General features: G+C 44.4%; 1 protein-coding gene across 1 annotated transcript in view; it reads left to right on the top strand.

Annotated features, from left to right (window-relative positions):
• CHST15 (carbohydrate sulfotransferase 15) overlaps positions 1–27,743 on the top strand; it is a 360,039-nt gene that overhangs the window by 190,406 nt on the left and 141,890 nt on the right. The window contains exon 3 of the mRNA XM_078644020.1: positions 1,291–2,148. Coding sequence (XP_078500146.1) covers positions 1,771–2,148 — 378 coding nt within the window. The 5' untranslated portion in view covers positions 1,291–1,770. The remainder of the gene's footprint in view (positions 1–1,290; positions 2,149–27,743) is intronic.

Raw genomic sequence — 27,743 nt, 5'->3', positions numbered from 1 at the left:
TAGTGTTCTATTGATCTTTGTTAGCATGTATGAGTGAATCTATAGGTAAGTGTTTAGATGTGTGTGCAGGTGTAGGAATCACTGAGTGGGTTTTTAGAAACTTGTATTGGTGTGTTAATGGTTTCAAATATAGAACTCCATATTTTACAATGAGTGTTGAAAGGTTATTCTAGTGTATGCCGAGATGTATCAGATTGTCACATGGATGATGTCATCAGTGATGTCATCAGTGATGTCATTTGAGATGTCATCAGTGATGTCACCTACCATGTCATGAATGATGTAATGTGTGACATCATCAGCAGTGGATTGCGGGCGCGCAAGTTATAGTTAGTACAACTAACTATAACGGAGGAATTTCAATGGTTTTGTATGATTGAAATGTCCGTTATCTATAACACCCCTAAAACCTATGGCGCTAAGTATCCCAGTTACTGGTCTCCATCTGGATTTATGTTGCAATCATATGAAAAAAAGAAAGTACTGAGATTTCAACAGCAACTATTCACAACACTTCTTCTTGAATAATTTCTTAAGTTGCTTTTATTTTTTCTTCAGGTTTTCTTCATGTCAATACATCCAAAACAGGCTTATATACTGTAAGCAGCAGAGAAAACAGCCAATACATATTTCGCGCTTCACTGTGCTTCATCAGGGCTTTCAGTTATAAATGATGAGTATTTCATGCTCTCTCTCTCTGCTTCAAAGATTATTAACTAATTCCATCAGACTTTACCTCATCTGATTCTGTTGAGCATGTCACATTTCTTAGATTCGGTCCACTTAATAATAGGTCCTTCTTAAATGGTATTGGTTCAAGGATCAGATTCCCCTTGATACGGGTCTACAACTGGCTGGAAGCCTCGGATCCGTCTCCTACTTCAGATACTCACAATTTTTAACTTAAAGCCCTGAAGAAACGCAGTGGAGCATGAAACACGTGTTTGCTGTTTTTTTTGGCCGCTTACAGTATATAAGGCTGTTTTGGATGTATTGACATGAAAAAACCTGAAGAAAGAATAAAAGCAACTTCAGAAATTTATCAAGAAGAAGTGTTGTGAATAGTTGTTGTTGTTGAAATCTCAGTACTTTGTTTTTTTAAATATATATATATACACACAGCTCTGTAGAATGCTTTAGCATATTGTGATGAGACAGTGCCAAATGATCTAGGAGGGCAGTGAGCGCTAAGTAAATGCAGCCAGTCAGTTAGTCACCTGTATGAGGAACAGATTGTTTCTAAAATGCTAATATTGGGTCTCATACGTTTTCCATTTTGTTTCATTTCAGGTGTGAAATTAGATTTTGAGACTACCACGCCAAAGCATCACAACAACATCACAAATTCCACTCCAGGCCCTGTCCTTAGTGGCTCATTCCCACGGCTTCCCATGGCTTGCTGTTTTTGACATCACAGTGGAGATATACGCCCTCCTGAATCCTTGCAAGGTTCCCTCATTTCCTGACATCAATCGCTGTACTGAGTGCACAAGGTCTCGAATGGATGAATCTAAATTTAAAGGATGAATGTTTACTTTCTGTTGATTTTTGGATTTTATGTCTTAAAGTGCGGACTGTATTGTCCTGAACAGGCATGATGCCTGTCCAAGGAGCAGCTACGTAGATGATGATGAAGCTGCCTTTATTAGGGCTGTGCGTAAAATGCAGTGCCTTGTTTCCAGGCGGTAACCTGGATACAGATAAACTCAGCCCAGCAGCAGAGGAGTGTGGCCAATATCTGGACCTGAAGCAGGTGCACGTGGCAGACACATGAACTTGCAGGCAGTCTTGGAGATGAGGACAGAGCAGTTCCCCGGCCGGAGTGTGGGAACACACTTGAGTAGAGGCAGACTGCTCAGTCTTTGCTGTGGACTCCTTGTCACGGTCCTGGTACTGGGATCCTATGTGCTGCCAGGGATCGACCGGGAGTTGCTGCTCAGGCCATTCCACTATGCCTCTGCTAACCAGACAGCAATGGAAAGCAATGCAAATGATGTAGAAGAACAATGCCAAGATTTTGCCATGAACCTCTCCTGTGCCAAAGCCTATTGCAGCATTCGACTCATTTCTAGGGTTGCCATGTCTCCGTGGGAGTCCGCCAAGAGGAAACTTCCAAAACTTGCAGAGCTGAAGGAGCAAGAGCCACACGTGAGTACCAGTTGAGCTGCCTACAGCAGCACAGGAGGCACAGTCTATTTCAGGTTTATCGTGGATGGGAAGAGCACAGTAACCAGGGATATCTAAGTGCTGGTCTACTTCATCCACAAAGTTAAGATTCTGTTGACCCCCTTTAACCACTGATGAATCTCCCCATTCTGCGTTCACAGATCTTCCTTTTTCAGTAAGTAAACGCAATCAATCTAGTCAGGGATGTCCACAATCAGTGAAATCCCCCTCATTCAGTGATTTCCCATATGCAGCCGCCTTGGTGACCATATCTCCTGTTATTGGAGATCCTCCACACCAGCACTCAGTTCACCCTCATCTTGCCAACAAACTCTATTTCCTGCTGTCAATAACCTTTCACTCAGCAGTCATTGATCACTGGCATCTCACCTCCAGTTGTTTGGCTACCACTTGCAGTCAGAGATAATCCTCTGCAGTCTGACTTGTCCATTCTGCAATCAGTAAATAAAATCACTCTCACGTTGCCAGCAATTTGCCCCACTTGCTTGCTGTAGTGACTCCCCTACTACTGTCAGCAGCTCTCCCTCCTAACATTACAGATCTCATTAATTTAGCCAATAATAATATAAATTTCATAAGATCTGGGATCTGTCACTTTTGCTGCTCTCCCACTCCTGCATTCAGTTACCCTGCCCCTTTAGTCAAATCGAGTTGTGCAAGTTATTGTGATTTGCATAGCACATCCCTGCCATTGATCTGATGCTCTTGCTGCCTGTAATTTGTGTTACGGCATGGCTCTCTGTTGGGTGGAGTGTGTGCTGCAGCTGTATTCCAGGCTAGCTACCTTATATATTGAGTTTTTCGAATCACAGAGACTAGGGTCAGAAATGTATATGGTGCCGTAGCTATGTTAGTGGTTGTGTCCTATTCACCAGGGGACGCTACGTGTCATAATGCACCTGCATTAAGGTGAAAAGCCATATCTATATCAAGGTATGGGTGGATATGCAATCTAGATACTGGATTTGTACGGAGAGATGGTGTAAATGGTCAGTTAGAATGGAGTAGCTTATGATGTCAAATATTCTTGTTTGCCAGGAATTCTGCCGGGTTATCTTGCGAACAACTAAAGTGGTGTTGTAGTCTCCGTTGGAGGACTACCAAGAATTTGTTCCATACTCAACAATTTTGGTCTGGAGCGAATAAGATGGTAATATACCTTTATGTGTATTGTATTCAGTTAGGTAGGCTGTAGCCTATAGTCATTCATTTTTCTCTCCCCTTGCTGATTAGCAACCTCAGCCGTTGGCTTTGAACTTTGTAAGAACCATCTTAAAATTGGCACAGGACTGCATCTCTCCAAGCAAATTAGGTTTCCAGATAAAAGTTTAGGACTAGAACAGTTGTATTTTTTATTTGCGAGTAGCGTTTGTTAAGTGTGAACCTGATCCTGAGGAAGGTTATTGTTGTAGATAGCAAGTGCCACACATGGCTACTGTATACACATGGTACATTTGTAGAGGTTTCACATAGTTTACACAATCACACCAAGGTTAGAGGATTTGAATGCTGGTTGTTTTACCTTATGTAATGAGTGACCAAAGACCAAGTCAGCTCTGGGTACAGGTCATGAGCCAGAGGCTGTTCGTGGACATCCTTCTCATGCCAATGAGATGGCAAGCACTGGTGGAACATGCCTGTTTTTAGACTTTTACTAAATTGGAGTTTTAGATATGAAGGGAGGTCATGGTTTTGAAGGGTAAGGGGAAAGGCTAGTTTCTATGCTCTTTCTCTTTTGGATCTCTGGATTTCATTTTTCCAGGAGCTCGAGGATGTGTTGTTTTTTCTTTGACCACCTAAGATAACAAGTTTGTTTGTAAAGTAGTGTGGCTGGTAACCGTTAAATACTTTGTATATGATGCAATATACTTTACATTGCATAAGGAGTGCAGAAAGGAAGCTGTGTCACACTTTCTGTACTGAGTGATTAGGGCAAGAAGAGCTGGCAGTAAAGGGATGAGCATGGAGCCTCTCTGGCATGCAGTTGGGATTGCTATCGTGAACATGGGAAAGTTTACAAAAAATGGATGTCAATTCACCAAAATCTCAAGGGGTGGCACAAGGGATGGCACAAGGGACATCATCTGCCCTCTGACCCTGAATTATCACAGGAAGTGACATCATATGACATTAACCAATCACAGCAAGTGACATCATGGAACTGGATGGAAAATTATTTCTAGAACACATTTGAAACGCTGAAGAAAATCTCAACTACTGCTAAAAATGATCCACATATGTTGCCAGCAGCAAATAGTATTCCCAGATAGAGGGCAGCGTTGAAATGAAATGATGTGAAGACTCTGATCAAATGCCATACAGTCAGGCTCATAGCCCTTAAATGAGATATGCATATTATATGAAATGCATATTATGTTTGACTGCTCATTACAAGAGGAAAGTGATAACATGTAGACTTGTGCAGGGTAGCTGCTGGTAATCACTGCCTGCCATTTATAATAATGTGTTTTTTTTGAGTGTCATATTACAATTCTACCATTTCTAATAGTACTGTAAATAACAAGTGTTGTTATTGCCAGATGCAATGGTACTCATTTCACTGACCTCAGGAGAAAAATTGGCTGAGTCTCACTGCTGGGGTTCAAACCTCTCAAAATTATGACGTGAAAAGTGTGCATGGCTCATTGCAAACATTCAACTCACTGAGAAATACTGCTAGCTGAATTAATATGAACAAGAAGCAGAGAAAGAAGCAAGTTTACCTTATCCGCTTAAAATTCACAGCTGCCTTGTTATAAGTTTGACAAGAGAGCTAACATGAAGGCAGAGGGTATTAATGAGACGTATCTGATCAAAACTTTCTTTAAATAGGAAATAATCTACAACAAAAACGTGCTTTGCGTTAGTGAGTTCCTCCAAGAACTAGCACCATTCAATAAGCATCATCAGCAAAGTAACATGCATACTGCAATATATGTATTCCTTTTTGATACACTGGTACTCACCCCTCAAACGCTGCATTTTAATGCAAAAGCTCCTTCTGAGCTATGATTAATTTCAGATGCAGTTCGAGAATGAATGGGAGTGATACGCACAATGGCTTTCTAAGGTGGAAGGATGGTAATAGCTAACACGACTAAAACAGATTTTTGTATTTAAATCAGGCACCGGGGACTGCAATGAATCCACTCATGCCTGCTCTGGCATGCAACATGAATGTTGCTAGTTGTGAAGAGGTCTGCTTTGTATTCCGGACCCTCATTTCATAACTCATTGAAATCGAAACTGCTATCTTCATTCTCAATAACCATTGACACCTTCATTTTTGTAAATGTTTTTCATAATTACACATTAGTGAAAGTTATATGCAGCTTAAAGTTAAACGTTCCTAATGATTCATTCACCCCTGTGCATATTGCTTGCAGTCGCCATAAATGCAACCCCACCGTTTACCTTAAATCACAGTAGGTCTTTCCCTGTCCTTGGATCCAAATGTACCGACGCATCACGCAGCAGAATGGTGGCCAAAAAACCCAGAACAAAATCCTAAAGTCTATACTGTAAATATCATTCCCTTTGTGCAACAGTACTCAGGTCAGGTACGCGGTCAGGCAAGGTCGGTACGCACCACAGCTTCCGTATTCCAGAGAGAATACAAGGCCCGAGCAAGCATGGGAAAGAATACACACTGCTGCCATTCATGCAAAACCGTCACCTCTGAGGCTGTCACGCAGACTTCAAATGGGGGTTCAGTATTGGAGGGTGGGGAGGGCACTGTAGCCCTACACCCGGGCTTTTTCGGGCGGGTGGTGCGGTCAGGCCCAAGGGAGACAGGCATTGGGGAAGAAGTGGGAACTGGGCGGGCTGGGGGTGTTATTAGAACAAGCATTTGTAATGCACTAGGTCTCACATTTATGAGAGTTTGAGCTATTGGCATTGTAAATGACTATGCCTTTTATTTATGTGTTGTTTTTAAAACAGATAAATAAAAGGCATTGTCATTTACAATGCCAATAGTTTAAATTCTCACAAATGCGAGACCTATTGTATTGCAAATGCGTGCCATAAAAAATTTAAAAAGCGTTAGAAGAGAGCGTGTACTGCCTGAAAAGCAGGCAGTACCAAGCTATTTGAGAAAATAGAGACGGTAATTAAAGCCTACAGAGCAACAACACATGTAACAAGGGGTGTCGCTGTGGGAGGTTACAAAAGGAGACAAGGCTGTACTAAGGAGGGACTACTAAGCCTTTTGACCAATGAACAGCCACAGTGTACAGGGGACAATGACACAAGCCAATGAAAAATGTGGGCGGGAGTGGGCGGAGCTTCAAGTCCCTATCTCAATTCAGCATGCCTCGCCGAGCAGCGCATTTGGTGCCCAGGCTCGACCTTAAAAAGCAGTGACCATTAGTGCCAGTACAGTTTTTGGTACGTCAGTCATAGGGTGTTTGAAGTTTTTCCCACCCACTGTCCCCAGAACTAGTGGTTACTGGGGGTGATTTTTTTATGGGGTTGAAAATATGCCTGTTAAAATATTGTCCGTTTTGATGGGGAAGGTTTTTGTAGTGGGACTATGTCTTGGTGACATGGTTCAATCAATCAATCAGTACACTTGTAAAGCGCGCTACTCACCTGTGAGTGTCTCAAGGCGCCTGGGGGGTCCGGGGGAGGTGCCCCTACTGCTCGAAGAGCCAGGTCTTGAGGTGTTTCCTGAATGTGAGGTGGTCCTGGGTCAGACGTAGGTGGGCGGGGAGGGAGTTCCACGCCTTGGCCGCCAGGTAGGAGAATGATCTTCCTCCGGTGGTGGTTCTGCGGATTCCTGGGGCGGTGGCGAGGGCGAGGCTGGCGGAGCGGAGTTTGCGTGTTGGAGTGTAGAACATGAGGCGGTTGTTGAGGTATTCGGGGCCTATGTCGTGGAGCACTTTCTGTGCGTGGGTGTGGAGCCTAAACGTGATCCTTTTGCTGACGGGGAGCCAATGCAGGTCTCTCAGGTGGGCTTATGTGGCTGTGGCCGGGGATGTCGAGAATGAGTCATGCGGATGCGTTCTATATGCGTTGGAGTCTTTTTTGAAGTTTGATTGTGGTTCCTGCGTATAGGGCGTTCTCGTAGTCAAGTCGGCTGGTGACAAGGGCCTGGGTGACCGTCTTTCTAGTTTCGGTACGGATCCACCGGAAGATCTTACGGAGCATGCACAGGGTGTTGAAGCATGAAGATGAGATGGCGTTGACTTGCTTGGTCATAGTGAGAGAGGAGTCCAGGATGAATCCAAGGTTGCGTGCTTGGTCAGTGGGTGTCGGTGCGGTGCCTAGTTCTGCGGGCCACCAGGAGTCGTCCCAGGCGGATGGGGATGGTCCGAGGATGAGGACCTCCGTCTTGTCTGAGTTCAGTTTCAGACGGCTGAGTTTCATTCATTCCGCAACGTTTTCATTCCTTCCTGAAGGTTGAGTTTGACTGTGGCTGGGTCTTTGGTGAGGGAGAGTATCAGCTGGGTGTCGTCGGCATATGAGATGATGTTGAGGTTGTGTTTGCGTGCGATGGTGGCGAGGGGGCTCATGTAGATATTGAAGAGGGTTGGGCTGAGCGATGAGCCTTGGGGTACGCCGCAGATGATCTTGGTGGCCGCGGAGCGGAAGGGAGGGAGGCGGACTCGCTGGGTTCTGTCAGAGAGGAAAGAGGTGATCCAGTCCAGGGCTTTGCCTTGGATCCCGGCGTTGTGGAGGCGGGTTATTAGGGTGCGATGGCAGACTGTATCAAAGGAGGCTGAGAGGTCTAGGAGAATGAGGGCGGTGGTTTCTCTGTTGTCGAGTAGGGTCCTGATGTCATCGGTGGCTTCGATGAAGGCAGTCTCGGTGCTGTGGTTGGCTCATAATCCGGACTGGGATGGGTCGAGGGACCCATTGGCTTCGAGGAATGGGGTCAACTGCTTATTGATGATCTTCTCAATCACTTTCGCCGGGAAGGGAAGAAGAGAGATGGGGCGGACGTTTTTGAGGTCTTGGGGTCCGCTGTGGGTTTCTTCAGTAGGGCGTTGATCTCTGCGTGCTTCCAGCTCTCTGGGAAGGTGGCGGACGTGAGGGAGTTGTTTATGATGTTCCGTAGGTGAGGAGCGATGATGGTGTCGGCATTGTTGAAGATGTGGTGAAGGCAAGGGTCGGAAGGAGAGCCGGAGTGGATGGTGTTCATAGCGTGGGCGGTGTCTTCGGTGCTGATGGGGGTTCAAGCGCTGAGGGTGGTTGTAGGGGGCGTTGGTTCGGTGGCTGGGGGCGGAGTCTAGGCACCAAAGCTGTTGTGGATGTCGGCGATCTTGCGGTGGAAGAACGTGGCGAGGGAGGCAGACGTCTTGTGACGGTGTGATGTCGTTGCTGTTGGCGTTGGGGTTGGAGAGCTCTTTTACGATGCTGAAAAGTTCCTTGCTGTTGTGTGTGTTGTTGTCCAGCCATTCTTTGAAGGATGTCTTTTTGGTGGTGCGGACCAACTGGTGGTGTTTGCGAGTGGCCTTCTTGAGGGCTGTCATGTTTTCTGTCGTCTGTTCGCGGCGCCAGGTTTTCTCGAGGGATCTGCAGAATTTCTTTGATTCTTTGAGGTCGTCGGTGAACCATGTTGTTTTCCTGTTGCCGGACTTGCCTGGAGGGTTCTTCAGTGGTGCAAGGGCGTCGGCGCAGTTGACTCTCCACTGTGTGAGGTTGCGGGCTGCATCGTCGGTGTCAGTGGTGGTGATGGGTGGGTCCTGGCTCAGTGATGTGGTTAGCTGGTCTGCGGTGATTTTGTTCCAGCATCTATGGGGGATCTGCTGCAGGCGGTGGTGGGATGTGGTCTTCTTGAAGGTGAAGTGGATGCAGCTGTGGTCAGTCCAGTGTAGTCCGGTGGAGTGGCTGAAGGCAACGTGGCTGCTGGCAGAGAAGATGGGGTCGAGCGTGTGGCCGGCGTGGTGGGTGGGGGTGTTCACCAATTGCTTGAGTCCGAGGTTGGCGAGGTTGTCGAGCAGGGTGGTGGTGTTGTTGTCATTGTTGTTCTCCAGGTGGAAGTTCATGTCCCCTAGGAGGATGTAGTTTGATGAGGCGAGGGCGTGTGGACTGATGAAGTCGGCGATGGCTTCACTGAATTATGTGCGTGGGCCTGGGGATCTGTAGATGAGGGTTCCTCTGAAGGTGGTCTTGGGGTCGGTGTGGATCTGGAAGTGTAGGTGTTCGGCGGTGGTGAGGGCATCTTCGGAGTTGGTCGTGACGTTGATGGTATTCCTGTAGATGATGGCAATTCCTCCTCTGGTTTGATTGACGCGGTCCTTTCGGGTGACCTTGTAGCCGTCCGGGATGGCTATGGCGATGTCGGGGGCTGAGGAGGCGTTCATCCAGGTTTCTGTGAGGAAGGCGACATCTGGTGCTGTTGTGTCAAGGAGGTCCCAGAGTTCGACGGCGTGCTTGTGGACGGAGCGGGTGTTGAGCAGGATGCACTTGAGTTGGTTGTTGTTGTTGCCTGGTCTGGGTGGTGAGACGAAGGTTCGGACCAGGTGAATTTGCAGGTTAGGCAGGAGAAGGGTCCGTGGGTGCGCTTCGGGGTGGCTTGGTAGCAGGAGGCAGGTCGGCCGGTGTTGAGTGCGTGGAGGATCGTGGTGTCGTATCTCAGTCGGGTTACTGGGTTTCAGCGGGAGGCAGGGGTTCTGGCACTGGGCGCGGTCCAGGCGCGGATGGGCACAGACGGACAGGAAACATCCTTTACAACGCAAATTTTACCACGCAGTGCCTTTACGACGCAACTTTTACAACGCAAACCATTACAACGCATTGCGCTGGGGGGCGCTCTAGGATAGGGAATAGATTTAATTTACTATCCAACACCTTACCTGCTATCCACGGGGACTGGAGTTGGAATAGTAAATCAAACTATTCACTATCCAGCGCCCCAAAGCACTATGCGTTGTAAAAGTATTCGTTGTAAATACCGCGTTGTAAAGGCATGCGTGGTAAAAGCATGCATTGTAATGTCATACATCCCAGACGGACTAGCCTTTTTCGTGCCTTTGGCGCGGCCACTGCGCAGCCTCCATAAGAAGGGTTGTCACTAGTGAGCAGGTGCAGGGTATCCAGGTGGTACGCACAGTTTTCAAGTTATTTCAAGGAAGATTGTCAGTTTAAGACACAGTTGGAAAATGCTAGGAGGAGGGAGGGGCAAATTGGGAAAGAAACAGGAAGGCAAATGTTTGGAAGACATCGAACACTTGTGGACGAGTAAAGTTTGGAGTGGAGATATATTAGAGAGTTTATGTTTGACAACTGTATTTGAGGGAGTCTTAGGAGAGGGTGGAGGTAAATGGATTGTTTATACAACGTCTAGTGAGGACAGATTTTGATTGTATGGCGAGAGGCCAGGTTTTTTTGTACAATGTGATTTTTGGACCTGACTCATTAAAGCAGCCTTTTCATACTTAAACATGGCTCACGGGAGGCTGTCCACATTGTAATGACTTACGAGGTAAAGGAATGTGTGGTAAAGTTGTAGTTGGGGTAGTGACTGCGATGTAAAGGCATGCGTGGGAAATTCATGCAGGTTTCCATTATGCATCCAAAATAAACATGTAACCATACAAACAAAAAATCAGCATGCCCTTTTGGGACTGCAGAAAGATAAACTGATCGAATTTGGCTAATCGTAAATCCAGGGTACAGAAGTAACATGCCAGAGGTCGCAAACTGACGATCATGGGTTGCAGCTGTGACCTCTGATGATCCTAAAATGACATCCATGTTACAAAGTTGGTGGGAGCGAAGTAGGGTTTTATCACTCACAGAAGATTTAGTTAATATAATTCTATTTGTACTTTGCCGTCCGGTGGGTCTTGAATCCCAAGTAGGATTTCATCTGGACCTGTGTCCTGTGTGCAAGTAAGGGTGAGCCTCTCAAGGTCCATGTCTGACCTTCACAGTTGACTTTGCTAGTCTTGTGATCACAAATAGAAGAGAATGCATTTTGTTTTCTGAGTTCCGTTTGCAGCAAATGTGCAACATATATCTTTGAATGATGATTGAGGGCTGATCTATGCCTATGTTGGTTTATTGATATTGTTATGTTCTAAATGGGTAATAAAGCCTCCTAAAGATACCACATATAGATTGAACAAAAAAGGTACTACAGTAGCATCAATATATGACTCTTTGTATCTGCCTCACAGTGCATGGCCACCACTGTCCAGCTAATCCGTAGGGCTTCTTACCATGCACTTCTACCAGCTGCACTTCCTAGTACAATCTCTGTAAGTGTTGGAGCCATTCGTAAGATAAGTGGGGGTTTTCTGAGCCATCTGGAGATATGCAAATAGAGCTGTAGAGAACACACTGGCCTACACCCCATGCACATGAGGCTGCCCTTAATCCATAGGTCTATTTCTAGAGAAGGTTACACTTAGAAAATGAGACTGCACTGAATATACGGGCTACACCCGTGCATACCTTCCTGTGCATATGGAAATGTGACTACTGGTTAGTATTTAGTATATAGCACTGCATTGAGGGCTATTGCCTATATTGTGAGTGTCCCAAATGTGAGTGCACTAATCATATTGGGTTATACATGTCTATAGAGAGTCATCACTGGGCATGTGAGGCAATGCGCATATACCTTGGTGTTTGAGGCTCTAATTGAAAATTTGAAGTTATGCCCGGTAATTTGGGCTACCTAAGGTCCTTCATATGTTTGCCTGCAGTTTTCTTTGTTAAAACAATTTTATTAGCATTTTTCAAAGTCACATGGAGATCATATCAGGAGTTCCACAATCCAAATTATTTCAACAGTGTACGCATTACATTTTTGATCAAGTAGACACATAGTGATGTCATCAATCACGCATTGGTTTGGCGTGATACAAGCTTCAATGCAGTTACCATTTTTCTAATTATGAACGTACCACCTCCCCTCCCCCCAAGTTCGTGTTGTCGTGTCAATTCCAGTTCTGAAAGTCATATCACTGTCTGTTTGGTCAAAATGCCTGTCTGTTTTCGGGTGTTGGGGATCTCTGGGACGCCCCTATTATCTCTGTCTCTCCCCGATACTCCCGCTTCCCGTCTGCTTCCTCCCGAGGGAGGTCATCTTTTTGAGATATATCTGCTATCATGGTGTACCAGGCCCTCGCGTCATCCTCTAATTTGTCATCTTTTCTAACTCGTTTCATTCGTATTAGCTCCTCAGTGGCCCATTCTCGCACATCTTTAACCCAGCTCTCAGCCATAGGGGTCTGAGCCCATCCATCTAATTGCTATTCGTTGTTTAGCTAGTAGTAGCCCTAACTGGAGAAATTTGCTGCTGAGTTTTTGGGTTTTTGGCTTGGGGAGAAGTCCCAATATCACCTCCTTGACAGTGCATGGTATCGTCCAGCCCATGGCGTTCTGTAGGTAACCATCTATCTCCTTCACCCATTGGAGTGCCAACTCCGGGCAGTCCCATATCATGTGCACAAAGTGGGCGTCAGAATATCTGAATCTTGGACAATGGCCAGGTTGGTCTGGATATATTTTGTGTAGCACTCGTGGGGTTAGGTAAGCTTGATGTACAATATTATATTGTGTGAGTTTGAACCTAGTGTTGGAGCTGATCTGTTTGACCCCCTTGTGTACTTTCTTCCATTCTATCTCTGACAGGGGTTCATCCAGTATAGTGTCCCATTTAGTGTGAGGTAGAAGGGGACCGGCAGGAAGATCTTCTCTGAGCGCTTTGTAGATATGTGAAACGAGTCTACGTACTCCCGCCTTGGTCGTTATTATTTGTGGAATGGTCGTGATGCGTGGATCCTGTGGGAATGTTGGCCACAGCTCACGAGCCACCGCAGAGAATTTTGCATATTGCAAATATTGCCCCCTGCCCAATACAAACATATTTTCCACCTCCTCCATTGTTAGGAATCGCTGAGAGACATAGAAGTCTCCCATTGCATTACAGCCTCCCTCTGTCCACTTATTAATTGACATGGTTTGCTCTTTCCATTTAAAGGGCTGCACAGCCCAAAGTGGAGCATCAGGGGAATTAGTTGCCCTTTTTACTTTCTTTTTTATTGCAGTTTCCCAGATCGTGGCCACATGCCGAATAATGTACGGGAAGTGCTCTCGCACCCCAGACCCCAGCAACGAGACCCCTTGGTATGTACCCGCTAGTAACCATTTCTCCTAATTATCTTGGTCATCCAGCCAATGCACTGCGGACCAGTAGCGGCCCATGGAGGCAATTCCATGGGGTGGGGAGGCGGGGCGGGGGAGGGGCAGGGTGGGTGGTAGTAAACACTGGAAAATGGATGTACAAAGGTAAGTAAACAATGAAATAAATAAAACACATTTCGTTGCGTGCGCTGCATCGCAAAATGCGATGCAGTGTGCACAACGAAATCCATTTGATATATTTAGTTCTTTACTTACCTCTGTTCCTCCATATTCGAATGTTTACTACCCCCCACCATGCCCCTCCCCCGCCCTGCCTCACCTCCCCGCGGAACTCCCTCCACGGGTCGCCCCTGCCGCGGACATATAGTATAATTCTAGTCAGGGGACCTCAAGTCCTCCCTGCTGCCATCTCCTCTGTAAGGTGTCTAGTTTTACCCATTTCCTTTTTGATCCCCACAACAAGTCTATCAGGAGACAACCGTGAGAAGTACTCATGTGGAATTCGGTAGAGAGTATTTTGTATAGCATACAGGCAGCGTGGTAAAATTACCATTTTTGTCAATGTCACTTTACCCATCAATGACAGCAGCGGTTCCTTCCCAAAGGCAATCGATTTTTGGATGCCCTCCACGCTCCAAATTTACAGCCTGCGTGTATGCCAGCTTTATCCCCAGGTCACGTACCTCATCTCTGACCCATTGCATCCCCACCTGAGACAACTTGTCCTCTCCTTTACCGACCAGTCTTCCCATGGGGAGGAGTTTTGGCTTACCTCGATTAATACGCAGTCCTGACCACTCCCCAAATCAGGTCAGTTCCTTGGTAAGCACAGGTACAGCTTCTTCAGGGTGAGATTTACGAGTGTGTCATCGGCATACATAGACACCACATGGTTAGTATCGCCTAGCTGGACTCCCCACCCTTTTATTTTTTATTTCTTAGATTGATCGCCAAGGGGTCCATTGCGATGACGAATAAGAGTGGGGACAAGGGATATATCTGCTTGGTACCCCTTTGCAATACAAAACTATCTGACACCTGGTCTCGGAGACGGACTCTTGCCGTAGGTCTAGTAAATAGTATTTCATCCAGGTAATGTTTTGTCACCGAGTCCCATCTTTCTAAGTACCACCCACATATATATCCATTCCACTGAGTATAAAGCCTGTTGTATATCCAGGAGACTCAATGCCCAGTTTTCTTTTCCTAAATGCGGTGCATGCCATATGTGTGCAAGCCTGCGTAGATTGTGTGTGGTGTTCCACCCAGGAATGAATCCAGCTTGGTCCGGGTGGACCAGCCAGGACATATATGGAAGCAGACAAGCTTCCAATATGCCACTCAAAAGTTTTTCGTCAATATTTAGGCGGGAGATCGGAGCTTGGGGAAAGGGGTTCTCTATCTAGTTCGGGGATCATCGACACCGTCGCTTCCATCATGCTTTTGGGTAGTGCTCTGCGGGTAAGGGCTTCATTAAACACGTCGAGAAGGCAGTCAACTAACTGGGGAGGGTTTGCCTGCAGGCTTGATGCTATATCAATGCATTTTGTAACGGGGCACATGACGGTAAATGGGCAATTAGGCTGGTACTTGGACAGAAGTTTGCACTTGACATTTAATTGTCTGGGCATTTGATGGTTGTGCCTGGGTATTTGAGGGAAACAGCCCTTACAACGAAGTCTATACCATGCAATTCCTTTACCACCCAACCTTTACCATGCAGGTAAGTACCACACAGGTTCGTATTTGTCCTTTATATGCTTGCCTTTTCCACGCAGGTGTTTTTCTTAAATAACATAATTATTATGTTATTTTTTTTTAAAAGGGTTTGGGTGCAGGTTTTAGCTAAGGTAATTTTGGGGTTTAAAGGTGGGCAGTGGTAAAGGGTGTTAGGATCATTTTAGGGTTTATCGTGGGCAGTGAAAAGAGAGGTAAGTATACTTTTAGGGCTTAGGGTTGGATAGTGGTAAAGGGAGGTGAAGGATCATTGAGGGTTCAAGGATGGGTAGTGGTGAAGGGAGGTAAAGTTAATTTTAGGATATATGAGGTGAGATGTGGTAAAGAGAAGTATGAGTAATTTTGGGTTTAAGGGTAGGTAGTGTTGAAGGAAGGTTTGGAGTAAATTAAAAATAAGGGGGTCCCGCCCCCAAAAAATACAAAATAAATATGAAAGTATGCATATTCTTTTATTGTATAATTATATTAGATATACATATATATATACACACATATATTATTTTTTGATTTTTTTTTCCGTACTTAAAAAGCAAAGATTAAAGTGGTGACATTGTAGTTAGCTGAAAACGTCATGAAACTAAAATAACACTGAAATTCAGTAGTTATAGGTATTTGAACTAACTATAACTTGCGCCCCAGCCTGTACTGCTTTGATCTTCCATATTACACCACTTGTGACATTTTGAATACCATCATCAATTTATAGCACATTTCTGCTGTTTTGTAATGCAAAGTATGGTATAACTACCATACCCAACTGTAACTTTAATCTTTGATTTTTTTCAGCGAATTTCTAGGGTTTTGTTAATGAAAACAACGATTGCTGTGTAGGGCAACTCTGTGCATAGTAGAGCTTTGTGAGAGACTGGCCACGCTTCAAAAACTTCTAGATAGAGTGAAGGCTGCGAGTATCAACACCACCTACACTAAGGGGTTCATTACGATGATGGGCGGAAAGCCTTTGCCCGACAATCGGAATCTTCACAACTGCACTGGAGCCCTTCCGACCGACTCCGTCGGTTTATTGTCCGACCACCCGATTACGATGTTCACTATCAGAACGTAAACCGACCAATCATTCCAACTCAGTTTCGGAGTGACTCGCGGAGTATTCCTTTTGGTCGGAACAGCACCGTAATCCCCTATCGACGGCGTTTACAGAGTCAGGATTATGTTGTCGGTTTCCAACAGCCTTTCCGCATCGGCCTGTCAACACGGAAATGCTGTAGGAGAGTGACTTTAGAGGCCCCTAGCAGGGCCCTTTTGCCCCCGTGGTCTACAGTTGGTGGCCAAGGGGGTACCTAAGGTAACCCCCTGTGAAACCCTGCACTGTGTGGAAGGCATCATGGGGTGACTGGGACAGGGTGCAGGGTTTTCCACATACACCCCAATTCTCCATAGGAGCCTGTGTTACAGCTGGTTCTCTGGCTTGACACGACCGCCCCTGGGAAATAATGGGAATCCGACCAAATAGTGTTTGGTTGCATCATAATCGACAGTCGGAACTGCTGACTGCAACTTGATTGGTCCCAAATCCGAGACGGTGTCGGGTGGAGGCTTTCCGCCCAACATCATAATGAGCACCCAAGTGTAACATTATAATAGAATGAGGTGTCAATTTAAATAAGGGGGGGTCTACTGGCTTTGTCAACAGATCTCCACATTAATATTTAAAGGGAAAGCCAATTTTCTTTTTCAAAGTGTGACCACTTCAATATATAAGACAAGCCTAATATCTTTGTCAGTGGTTCACAACATCATTATATAAATGCCAACCTATTGGCATTGGCACATGGCAACCACATCAATATACATGGCAAGCCTATTGGCTTTATCAAGTGGTTAACTCCTCATTATCTGAAGAGAAACCTTTTCGCTTTGTCAAAGGGTGGCCACATTCATATATAAAAGCAAACCTATTGGTTTTGTCAAAGGGTGATGGCATCACTATATAAAGATAATCCTACTGGCTATATCAAGGGGTCACCACACCAGTATATAAAGAAAACCCAATCAGCTGTGTCAAAGGGTGACTGTATCAATAAAAGAAGGCAATCCAATTGACTTTGTCAACAGGTCACCATATCAATAAAAAGAATGATATTGCCTCTGTCAAAAGAAAACCTCATGAATACATGAAGACAACCTATTGAGTTTGGCAACAACTATAAACAGTGTCAGAAACATTAATTTTCTCCCCTTGAGACACATAATGCAGTTATAAGACCAATCACACGCACTCCCTGCTATTCTCAAATAAAGTCAGACGCTCCAGAATGCTGACGAACACCATCAACTATTTTTTCGGACTATGTTGTATATGACCCAGGATACATAGACTTACTTTACAAAGTTAGTCCTGGGGGTTGCTGCACTTCTTGCAGCCCCCCACTACACTACACTTTCACAACATGGCGGTGCCCCAAGCCATAATGATGTACCACAAAACATGGAAAAAGATATAAATGAGCCCTTGAAGGGCATTATGGTGCGAGCCTGGCTGGTAGCAGTAAATAATAAAGCAGTTTCTCCTGCAACTTATTTATTTTCACAATTTTTAATGATTTTTTGAATGGCCCAGGGCGACCAGAATACCTAGAGTTTATGTATAGTTGGGTGGCATGGCACAGAGAGGAACCCCTAAGAGCCCAGTGGGCCCTGCTGAGTCTTCAGCCAGCACTCATCCTGGGTGCCGAAGGGAGCCGGCCATTTTTATTCCTGGTGGGGGAGGGGGTATGCAGCAAGAATATCGAGTTGGAAATGTCGACCTACACAAATATCCAGTTGGAAATATCGTGACACAGAAATATAGAAAGCAAGAATTTTGTGCTCAAGAATATCAAATTTAAGGTAAGAAATATCATTTTTTAAAATATCAAAGTCATTAATATCGTTTGCAAAAATATAGGGTCTATTAGGATGGCGGGTGGACTTTCTTCCACCCGCGGTGCACCGGCAATTAGGATGCCACCGCCACGTTGGCGGTGGCATGAATGAATGAATGAGTAGGCACTTGTATAGCGCATGGCTACCCACGGGCATCCCAGCGCTTCCTGTGACAACATTCAATCACCACTGATCACGGAAAGAGGAAGGTCTTCAACTGCTTCCTGAATCTAAGATGGTAAGATTCAAGGCAGATGAAATCTGGGAGCTGGTTCCAGAAATTGGTTGCATTATAAGAAAACAGTTACTCGATCTTAAGGTCCTCTTGGTGCAATATGGTTGTACCATGTGCTGAATCAAGGGGGGACCATTACCAGAGATGGACTTGTGGACAATGCACATGGCCTTAAACCTAATTCTTTCTTGAACAAGTAACCAGTGCAGCCGACCTAGCGCCAACTTAATGGAATTACGTTTAGGGATGTTCAACAACAGATGGCCGCGCAATTCTGAGCAATCTGTAATCTCTTAATAGTTCCCTGTGGCGCACTAAAATAGACTGCGTTCGCGTAGTCCAGCCAAGACAAAATGAGGGCCTGAACCAACAACCGCCTGACATCAAATGGGAGCAAAGGAAGGATCTTACGTATCCACCTAAGAAGGCCATAACAGGTCCCCGCCACTTTACATGCTTGCGCAGAGAGTTTCAAGTTGCAATCCAACCAGACACCCAAACTCTTAATTTGTTTCTTTGGGGCCGGCGGAGACCCATGCATAACATTGTGCTGGGCGGTGCACACAGCACCGCCAACCATAATGCTGTGGATCACCTTGCGCATTTGCATGCACAACGTGTCAGGCACCGAGGGGTACCTGCCACGTTGTGCATGCAAATGCAGGGGGGTACCATAGGTACCCCCATGTGCTCCCCAGCCCCCCAACATTCTGGGGGCCCGCAACGGGCCCCCACCTGCGAAAACTGCATGCCTTTCCGTGGCGGCAACACCAACAGGGTGGGAAGTAATTAGATTATAATAAATTAATGAATATTTTTTAATTAATAATATTTATTTAATTCAGATTTTATGGTGTTAATTGTGGCAAGTAATTTATTTTTAATTAATTGGTTGTTAATGAATATTCATTAATTAATTGGTAATTAATTATGGTAATTGTTTAATTTTTTTAAGGTGCAGGGTGTGGGGTTAATTGGGGTTAAGTGTGGGAAGTAATATTTGATTAATTAATAATAATTTGTTAATTTATATTAATTAATTGATTATTAAATATGGGAATTGTGTAATTAATTATAGGTGTGGGTTGTGGGGTTTATTGGGGTAAAGGGTGGGAAGCAATGTATTTGTAAGTAAGTATTAATTAGTTATTAATTAATATTAATTCATTAATTGATTATTAAATATGGAAATTGTATAATTAATGTTAGGTGTGTGTTGTGGGGTTAATAGGTGGAAGCCATTTATATTTCATCAATTAATAATTAGTTGGTCATTATTATTTTGTATTTAATTATTATTTAATTTGTTTATTTTTTGTGTGTGGGTGTTACTTTTATAATTGTAAAGAGAGGGGAGTAAATTTGTTTTACTTACTTTATAATTAGTTCTTAAATACTATTAGTTTTTTTAATTGAACATATGTTGTAATTTTGTAATTCATTTATAACAGTTTAATTTTAGCTGTGTATTGTGGGGATTATAGGGGTAATGAGTGGGAAGTTAATACATTTTTATGAGTTTTAATTTTTTTTAAATTAATAATATTTCTTTAATTGGTAATTATTTATGTTAATTATGGAAGTACATTTATTTTTAAATTAGTTGTGGTTTGTGAACTGTGTGGTGTTATAGGCTAGGAAATACAAAAAGTAAATGTATGTAATAATGTTTTTGTTTCTTAATAAATGTTAATTAAATATATATATATTTAATTCTTTTTTATTTTATTTAATATAATATTTGTAGGTATTTGTCACATGTATTTAACATTATAATATGTTTTGTAAAAATGTTTTTATATTATATATATTTGTATTTACATTTTTAACATATTTATATAATTTTCATTGCTTAAAAAAATATTTGTGTTGTTAATTTTTATTTTGGTACTCACTGTAGTGAGAATATTAATTATTACCCCTCCACAATCCAACACTTTCTCTACTGCTACACTCACTGGAGTGGGAATAGTAATTTTTACCTCTCCGCTATCCAACACTTTCCATACCGTTGCACTCACTGGAGTGGGAATATTCATTTTTACCCCTCCGCTATCCAACAGTTTCCCTACTGTTACACTGATTAGAGTGGAAATAGTAAATTTTATACTGTCACTAATCAACACTTTCCAAGCTGTTGCACTCACTGAAGTGGGAATAGTAATTTGTACCCCTCTGCTATCCAACACTTTCCCTACTGCTACACTCACTGTAGTGCAAATAGTTCTTTTTACCTTTCCACTATCCAACACTTTCCTTCCTGTTGCACTCACTGTAGTGGGAATAGTGATTTGTACCCTTCTGCTATCCAACACTTTCCCTACTGTTACGCTCACTGGAGTGGGAATAGTAATTTTTACCTCTCTGCTATCCAACACTTTCCCTACTGTAGCACTCACTGAAGTGGGAATAGTGATTTGTACCCCTCCCCTATCCAACACTTTCACTACTGTTAAACTCACTGCAGTGAGAATAGTAATTTTTACCTCTCTGCTATCCAACACTTTCCCTACTGTTGCACTCACTGGAGTGGGAATAGTAATTTTTACCCCTCCGCTATCCAACACTTTCCCTACTGTTGCACTCACTGGAGTGGCAAGATTAATCTTTACTCTCCTTTAGCCAGCACTTTCCCTACTGTTACACTCCCTGGAGTGGGAATAGTAATTTTTACCTCTCCGCTATCCAACACTTTCCCTACTGTTGCACTCACTGGTGGGAATAGTCATTTTTACCCCTTTGCAATCCAACACTTTCCCTACTGTTGCACTGAAAAGTGTCATGTCAATCAATCAATCAATCAAAGCATTTATATAGCGCACTACTCACCCGGAGGGTCTCAAGGCGCTGGGGGGAGGGGGTCCGCTACTGCTCGAACAGCCAGGTCTTGAGCTGCTTCCTGAAGGCAAGGTGGTCCTGGGTCAGGCGGAGGTGGGTCGGGAGGGAGTTCCAAGTCTTGGGGGCCAGGTAGGAGAAGGACCTTCCTCCTGTGGTGGCTCTTCGGATGCGGGGGATGGCGGCGAGGGCGTGGCTGGTCGATCGAAGCTGGCGTTTGGGAGCGTAGAAGTTGAGGCGGCAGTTGAGGTATCCTGGGCCTTGGTTGTGTAGGGCTTTGTGTGCGTGGGTGAGGAGCCGGAAGGTGATTCTCTTGTTGACTGGGAGCCAGTGCAGGTCTCTCAGGTGTCCGGAGATGTGGCTGCGGCGGGGGATGTCCAGGATGAGTCGTGCTGAGGTGTTCTGGATCCGTTGGAGTCTCTTCTGGAGTTTGGCGGTGGTTCCGGCGTAGAGGGAGTTGCCGTAGTCCAGACGGCTGGTGACGAGGGCCTGGGTGACCGTCTTCCTGGTCTCGGTGGGGATCCATCGGAAGTTTTTTAAATAGTTTAATGTTTAATGTTTTAATTTAAAGTACAATTTTTTTTTTACTAGATTTTATGTTATTGGTATATATTCATATATATATTTGTACATTTTTATATAATTTTAAAATGATAAAATACATTTTAATTAATAGTTTATTGTTTTAAAGTAAATATATATATTAATTATTATGTATGTGTGTTTAACTTTTTTAAATTAAGTTTATTTGTTATATTTGTTAAAATGTATATTACATCTACTCTATTTTTTTATATAAACTTAAATATTTAACATATTTAATATTTTATTATATACATATATATATTTATATATGCAACAACGACTCCGGTCTTGAAAGAGGCCGTCTCACAGGGCGGTCCGTGATCGGGGCACCGGCAGCCCTGTACAATATTGCCTGCCGTACTTCCCCACTCAGGAAGAATTCTCACGGACACCTCGCATGGGTTTTCAGGTAATTTATTCACACAACTGACTGCACAGCAACGCGTTTCGACTTTCGACGAAAGTCGAAACGCGTTGCTGTGCAGTCTGTTATGTGAATAAATTACCTGCAAACCCATGCGAGGTGTCCGTGAGAATTCTTCCTGAGTGCGGAAGTACGGTGCGCAATATATTTATATATATATATATATGAAAAGAAGTCCTTGACCGCTATCAACACGGACACAACAGGAACAGACCCCTTCTCCAATGAAAAATACTCCAACAGGAATTTCAGTAAATCGCCATCACAGCGTTAATCGTGTTGCAGTGAAGATTTATTTGCAGCAATAATATATATTTAGACAAAAGGTTACCCAGACTGAGAAGGCCCTACCGGAGCCTCTTAAAGTGAAGACTGCAGCATTCATGAAATCCCGCTGCACAATAGCTGGCTTGACGCGTTTCAGAATGACCCTTGTTCACAAGCCATCAGCTAAGGACAACACGGCAACAAAAGTGTGAATCACCTGCATTTATTTAAATGAACCCAACCCAGATGGGCGTGTCCTTTGTCTCCGTGGGCGTATGCAACAAAGCATTGTGGTCTTTGCAGTCTCAACACCCGATACTTCCCAAGTGGGTGTTCTCAAGTGTCCCAATATTCAAGCATTAAAAACCCCAGTGGGTCAGCGAAGATCATCAAGACGCTGCTGTAGTAAGTCACTCACTTTTAGGCATATACAGTCCAGCTTCGTGTGCCAGATCCTCCTGGCGACCCAGGTCCACAAGTCAGCGGTGGTTCCTCCTCGCGGCTTAGGCATCGCCGCTAAAATTTAGACAAAAGGTTACCCAGAGTGAGAAGGCCCTCCCGGAGCCTCTTAAAGTGAAGACTGCAGCATTCATGAAATCCCGCTACACAATAGCTGGCTTGACATGTTTCGGAATTACCCTTGTTCACAAGCCATCAGCTAAGGACAACACGGCAACAAGAGTGTGAATCACCTGCATTTATTTAAATGAACCCAGCCCAGATGGGCGTGTCCTTTGCTTCTATGGGCGTATGCAACAAAGTATTGTGGTCTTTGCAGTCTCAACACCCCATACTTCCCAAGTGGGTGTTGTCAAGTGTCACAATATTGAAGCATTAAAAACCCCAGTGGGTCAGCGAAGATCATCAAGACGCTGCTGTAGTAAGTCACTCACTTTTAGGCATATACCGTCCTGCTCCGTGTGCCAGATGCTCCTGGCGACCCAGGTCCGCAACTCAGCGGCGGTTCCTCCTCGCGGCTTAGGCATCGCCGCTAAAATTTAGACAAAAGGTTACCCAGAGTGAGAAGGCCCTCCTGGAGCCTCTTAAAGTGAAGACTGCAGCATTCATGAAATCCCGCTGCACGATAGCTGGCTTGACGCATTTCGGAATGACCCTTGTTCACAAGCCATCAGCTAAGGACAACACGGCAACAAGAGTGTGAATCACCTGCATTTATTTAAATGAACCCAGCCCAGATGGGCGTGTCCTTTGCTTCCATGGCCATTGCAACAAAGCATTGTGGTCTTTGCAGTCTCAACTCCCGATACGTCCCAAGTGGGTGTTGTCAAGTGTCCCAATATTCAAGCATTAAAAACCCCAGTGGGTCAACTCTGCTGCTGCCCTCCACAATAGAAGTCAGCCCTCCGCGAGGGCATCCTCACTTGTTGGATTTGTAGCAGCTTTTCCCGGCCACGAGGATGAACCGCCGCATTACAGCGGATCCTGGTGCCTGGAGATGTGGGCACCGAAAAGGAGCGGTGGGTTCTATTTGGAGATGCCAAGCAAATGTCAACTGAGATGGTGTTTTTAACTTTTTGACAGCCCACTGTGGTTTTATTGACTGTAATTTCGGGACTGTGACACCACCCACTGGGGAATGTATTTTTATTCAGAGACTGCTAAGACCATCATGCATTTTATGCATGCTCTGATGAAGGCGGAAAGACACGCCCACCAGGGCGGGAGTTGAAACAATAAAAGCAGGAGCTCTGTATAACGGAAGTCATGTGTCCTGTGTTTCATTGGCTCGTGAGCAAGGGCGCATGCCCGAAACGCGTAGAGCCTTGAGTGTTTCATTTGCGACGAAAAGCTGGAACCTAACTCTGCTGCTGCCCTGCACAATAGAAGTCAGCCCTCCGCGAGGGCATCCTCACTTGAGGGTAGCCTGTTTGTTGGATATATATATATATATATATATATATATATATATATATATATATAAATAAAACTCGATATTTTGTACGACTATATTTTGGACATCAATATTATTATTTCAATATTTTAGTACTTACCATTATAAATATAGGATGTCGATATTTTTGACATCGGATATTTAAAACTCGCAATTATGGTATGAGAATATTTTAGGTGTCGATATTTTGTCAGTGAACCCCGTGGCCATGGCAGCTCCCATCCTGGGTGGCAGCAGGAGGCAGCAATAACAAAAGTGATCCCATCCTGCAAGAGCAGTTTCAGGGAAGGAGAGTAAATATTTACTCTCGCCCTGTATATATACACATATTGAACCTTAATTTCGCAATGCCAACTGAACAGATTCACACCAAATCACAAAAAGCATGCGTAATATGTGAAGATCTAGGTTCCTGCAAAATTTGCAGTAATTCCATACAGCAATTTGTTTTGTATCGCTGTTTAATTTTCATATTATTAATTGCATTTGGAAAACATATTTTGTGATCCACCCTTTTTCTCAGCCTCCACTGGATCACCCCAAAATGTTACAGAAAGGAGCTGAGGACGACAAACCTTTTTTTTTTAAAGTTTCATGCCGAATCGGCATAAAGCGGCAAAATTATTAGCAAACATATATATATATATATATATATATATATATATATATATATATATATGCAAATCCACTTCTCCTTCCCAAACGACGAAAGAAACCAAAGGACACAGTGGGATTTTGCAGAGGTTGCTTTAATTGGATTTCGCACGACCGGTTTCAGCGTGTGCCTTCATCAGATGCGCCTGTCCAAAATACGTGCTTCCCATCTCGCGTTGTTAAGTGGGCTCCTTCTCCCAGTGGTGTAGGAGCCTCACCTGCTTCCCATTTCGCCTACTTGCGCCAAATCAGGGGACTACCAGTCCCACAGTGCAGCATTTAGGTAGTCTGGTGCTCAGGGAAGTCGCTGTGTTGTTTTTAGCAGTGTCCTCCTCTGATCCCATTCTTTCTTCCACGAGCTTACCAGGTACACCAATTGGGAGACGATAATGTTGTGATAACGTCTCACCCAGTTGTCTGAGTACGCAGTACAACCGAAGCTTTAGGGCATCTGGTCAGTGATCGTGGCGGGTCACGGATTTAGTCCAATACCTTGGCTACCATCAGAGATTGCCCATGTCTCCGTGTCCGCTTTTCACGAAAGGGTCCTTTGTGCGCCCACAGGCAGTGCTCTCTATATGCAAATACACTTCTCCTTCCCAAACGGCGAAAGAAACCAAAGGACACAGCGGCATTTTGCAGAGGTTGCTTTAATTGGATTTCGCACGACCGGTCTCAGCGTGTGCCTTCATCAGATGCTCCTGTCCAAAATACCTGCTTCTCATCTCGCGTTGTTAAGTTGGCTCCCTCTACCAGTGGTGTAGGAGCCTCACCTGCTTCCCATTTCGCCTACTTGCGCCAATTCAGGGGACTACCAGTCCCACAGTGCAGCATTTAGGTAGTCCGGTGCTCAGGGAAGTCGCTGTGTTGTTTTTAGCAGTGTCCTCCTCTGATCCCATTCTTTCTTCCACGAGCTTACCAGGTACACCATTTGGGAGACGATAATGTTGTGATAACGTCTCACCCAGTTGTCTGGGTCCGCAGTACAACCGCAGCTTTAGGGCATCTGGTCAGTGATCGTGGCGGGTCACGGATTTAGTCCAATACCTTGGCTACCATCAGAGATTGCCCATGTCTCCGTGTCTGCTTTTCACGAAAGGGTCCTTTGTGCGCCCACAGGCAGTGCGCTCTATATGCAAATCCACTTCTCCTTCCCAAACGATGAAAGAAACCAAAGGACAGAGCGGGATTTTGCAGAGGTTGCTTTAATTTGATTTCGCACGACCGGTTTCAGCGTGTGCCTTCATCAAATGCGCCTGTCCAAAATACGTGCTTCCCATCTCGCGTTGTTAAGTGGGCTCCTTCTCCCAGTGGTATATATATCTTCACTCTAAAAAACAAAGGTTACTGGGTTGTTAAAGCTACGAAATTGAATTAAAAAAAACTTAGACATTTACTGAAAAAAACAAAGTTTACAGGGACGTTATAGTTCGGCTCTGATTTGACTCGTACAAAGCCATAGAAATTCAGCAGTTATATACCTGAGCTGACAATAACTTACGCCCCAGCAATGCACTGCTTATGACCTCACATATTACATCAGTCATGACATGGTCAGTGACATCACTGATGACATCTCAAATGACATCACTGATAACATCATCCACATAACCACTCACACCTCCATACAGCCTCTCATACAGCCACTCATACACCCACACAACCACTCACATACCTACTCACTCAACCATAGAAACACTCATAAATAATGGTTGATATTTGTTTTTCATATTTGCCCCGGGGGCCTGGGGGGCCAGGTATCCCTTCCCTAAGCCCTTATATAATTATTTTCATATTCAGGGGAGTAGATTAGTTCTCTGAGTCCTGTAATGCATCTCGTCACTTGTTTCTCATGTTGCTGGCAGCCAATCAGAGTGCTCGCTCCCATGGGAAAAAGAGCTCTCTGGGCCAATCAGAACGCCCTATTTTTAAACTGGCACTCCCGAGAGCCTCTAGCGGGCCAAACATTCCTGATATAAAAATATTTTTAAACCTTCATTTTTCAAAAGTGACTGAATAGATGTAAACCAAATCATATAAAGCACAATCTGTGGACCAAGATCTAGCTTCCTGCCTAATTTGGTTTACTTCCATTCATCACTTTTTGCAGTACAGCTTCTTAATGATGTCTATAAAAAATGCATGGGGAGTTTGTGTTTTGGGAGTCTCCTTTTTTCTCGGCTCCTGATTGACAGATCACCCCAAAACTTTCATGCACAAATTAGGCAAAAAAAGTGCTTCTAATGGAAAGACTTGTGTAGATGTGTCTACAATGCCAAGGTAAATAGCAAAACAAAAAGCCCATTTCCTATGGAAATGCTGGCCTAACTATAACTACATAGTGGCAACTTTTTTGTTGATGTTGCTTTTTTCAGAATTCACAGTTCTTTCACGGCACCTCCAGTAGAAAATAAAATGACAGCAACACAATTCTTTTTCAGGAACCAAAGCTCTCGTATGACGAAGGAAGTGGGACTTCTTTTCTAAGTACTGTGAATCCAAAAATAAGATTTGGGAACCCCATATATTGAACAATATGCATTTGGTAAGAAAGCAAATTAACATGCCACGAATGCCACATGCTTGCATCAATGCCTGTGCTTGTACTCATACCCCGTACTTCCGAGCCATCCATGCCATGCCACGTTGTGCAGTGATCAGGACGAGCAAGCCAAGTCGAGGTTGGTGATGAAAGCGGAGCCGCGACCTGAGGTTGGGACAGTAAGTTGTGAGCAGCTCAGAATGAGGGGCAAAAGTGGGAAAGTGGGGCCTGCTCTGGATTTTGGTTGTCTGCGGACCCTGACTCAGCGCTGCAGTACTATCGTGGAGCAGTTTGATGTGGCATTGGTAAATTGAACGTGGTAAAGTGCTACCACCAGTGCCAACACCAGCATTAGCACCAGCACAAGCGTAAAAGA

This window comes from Lissotriton helveticus, chromosome 5_1 (genome assembly GCF_964261635.1).
Source record: "Lissotriton helveticus chromosome 5_1, aLisHel1.1, whole genome shotgun sequence".
NCBI lineage: Eukaryota > Metazoa > Chordata > Amphibia > Caudata > Salamandridae > Lissotriton > Lissotriton helveticus.
This window is presented reverse-complemented; position numbering and strand designations above follow the sequence as displayed.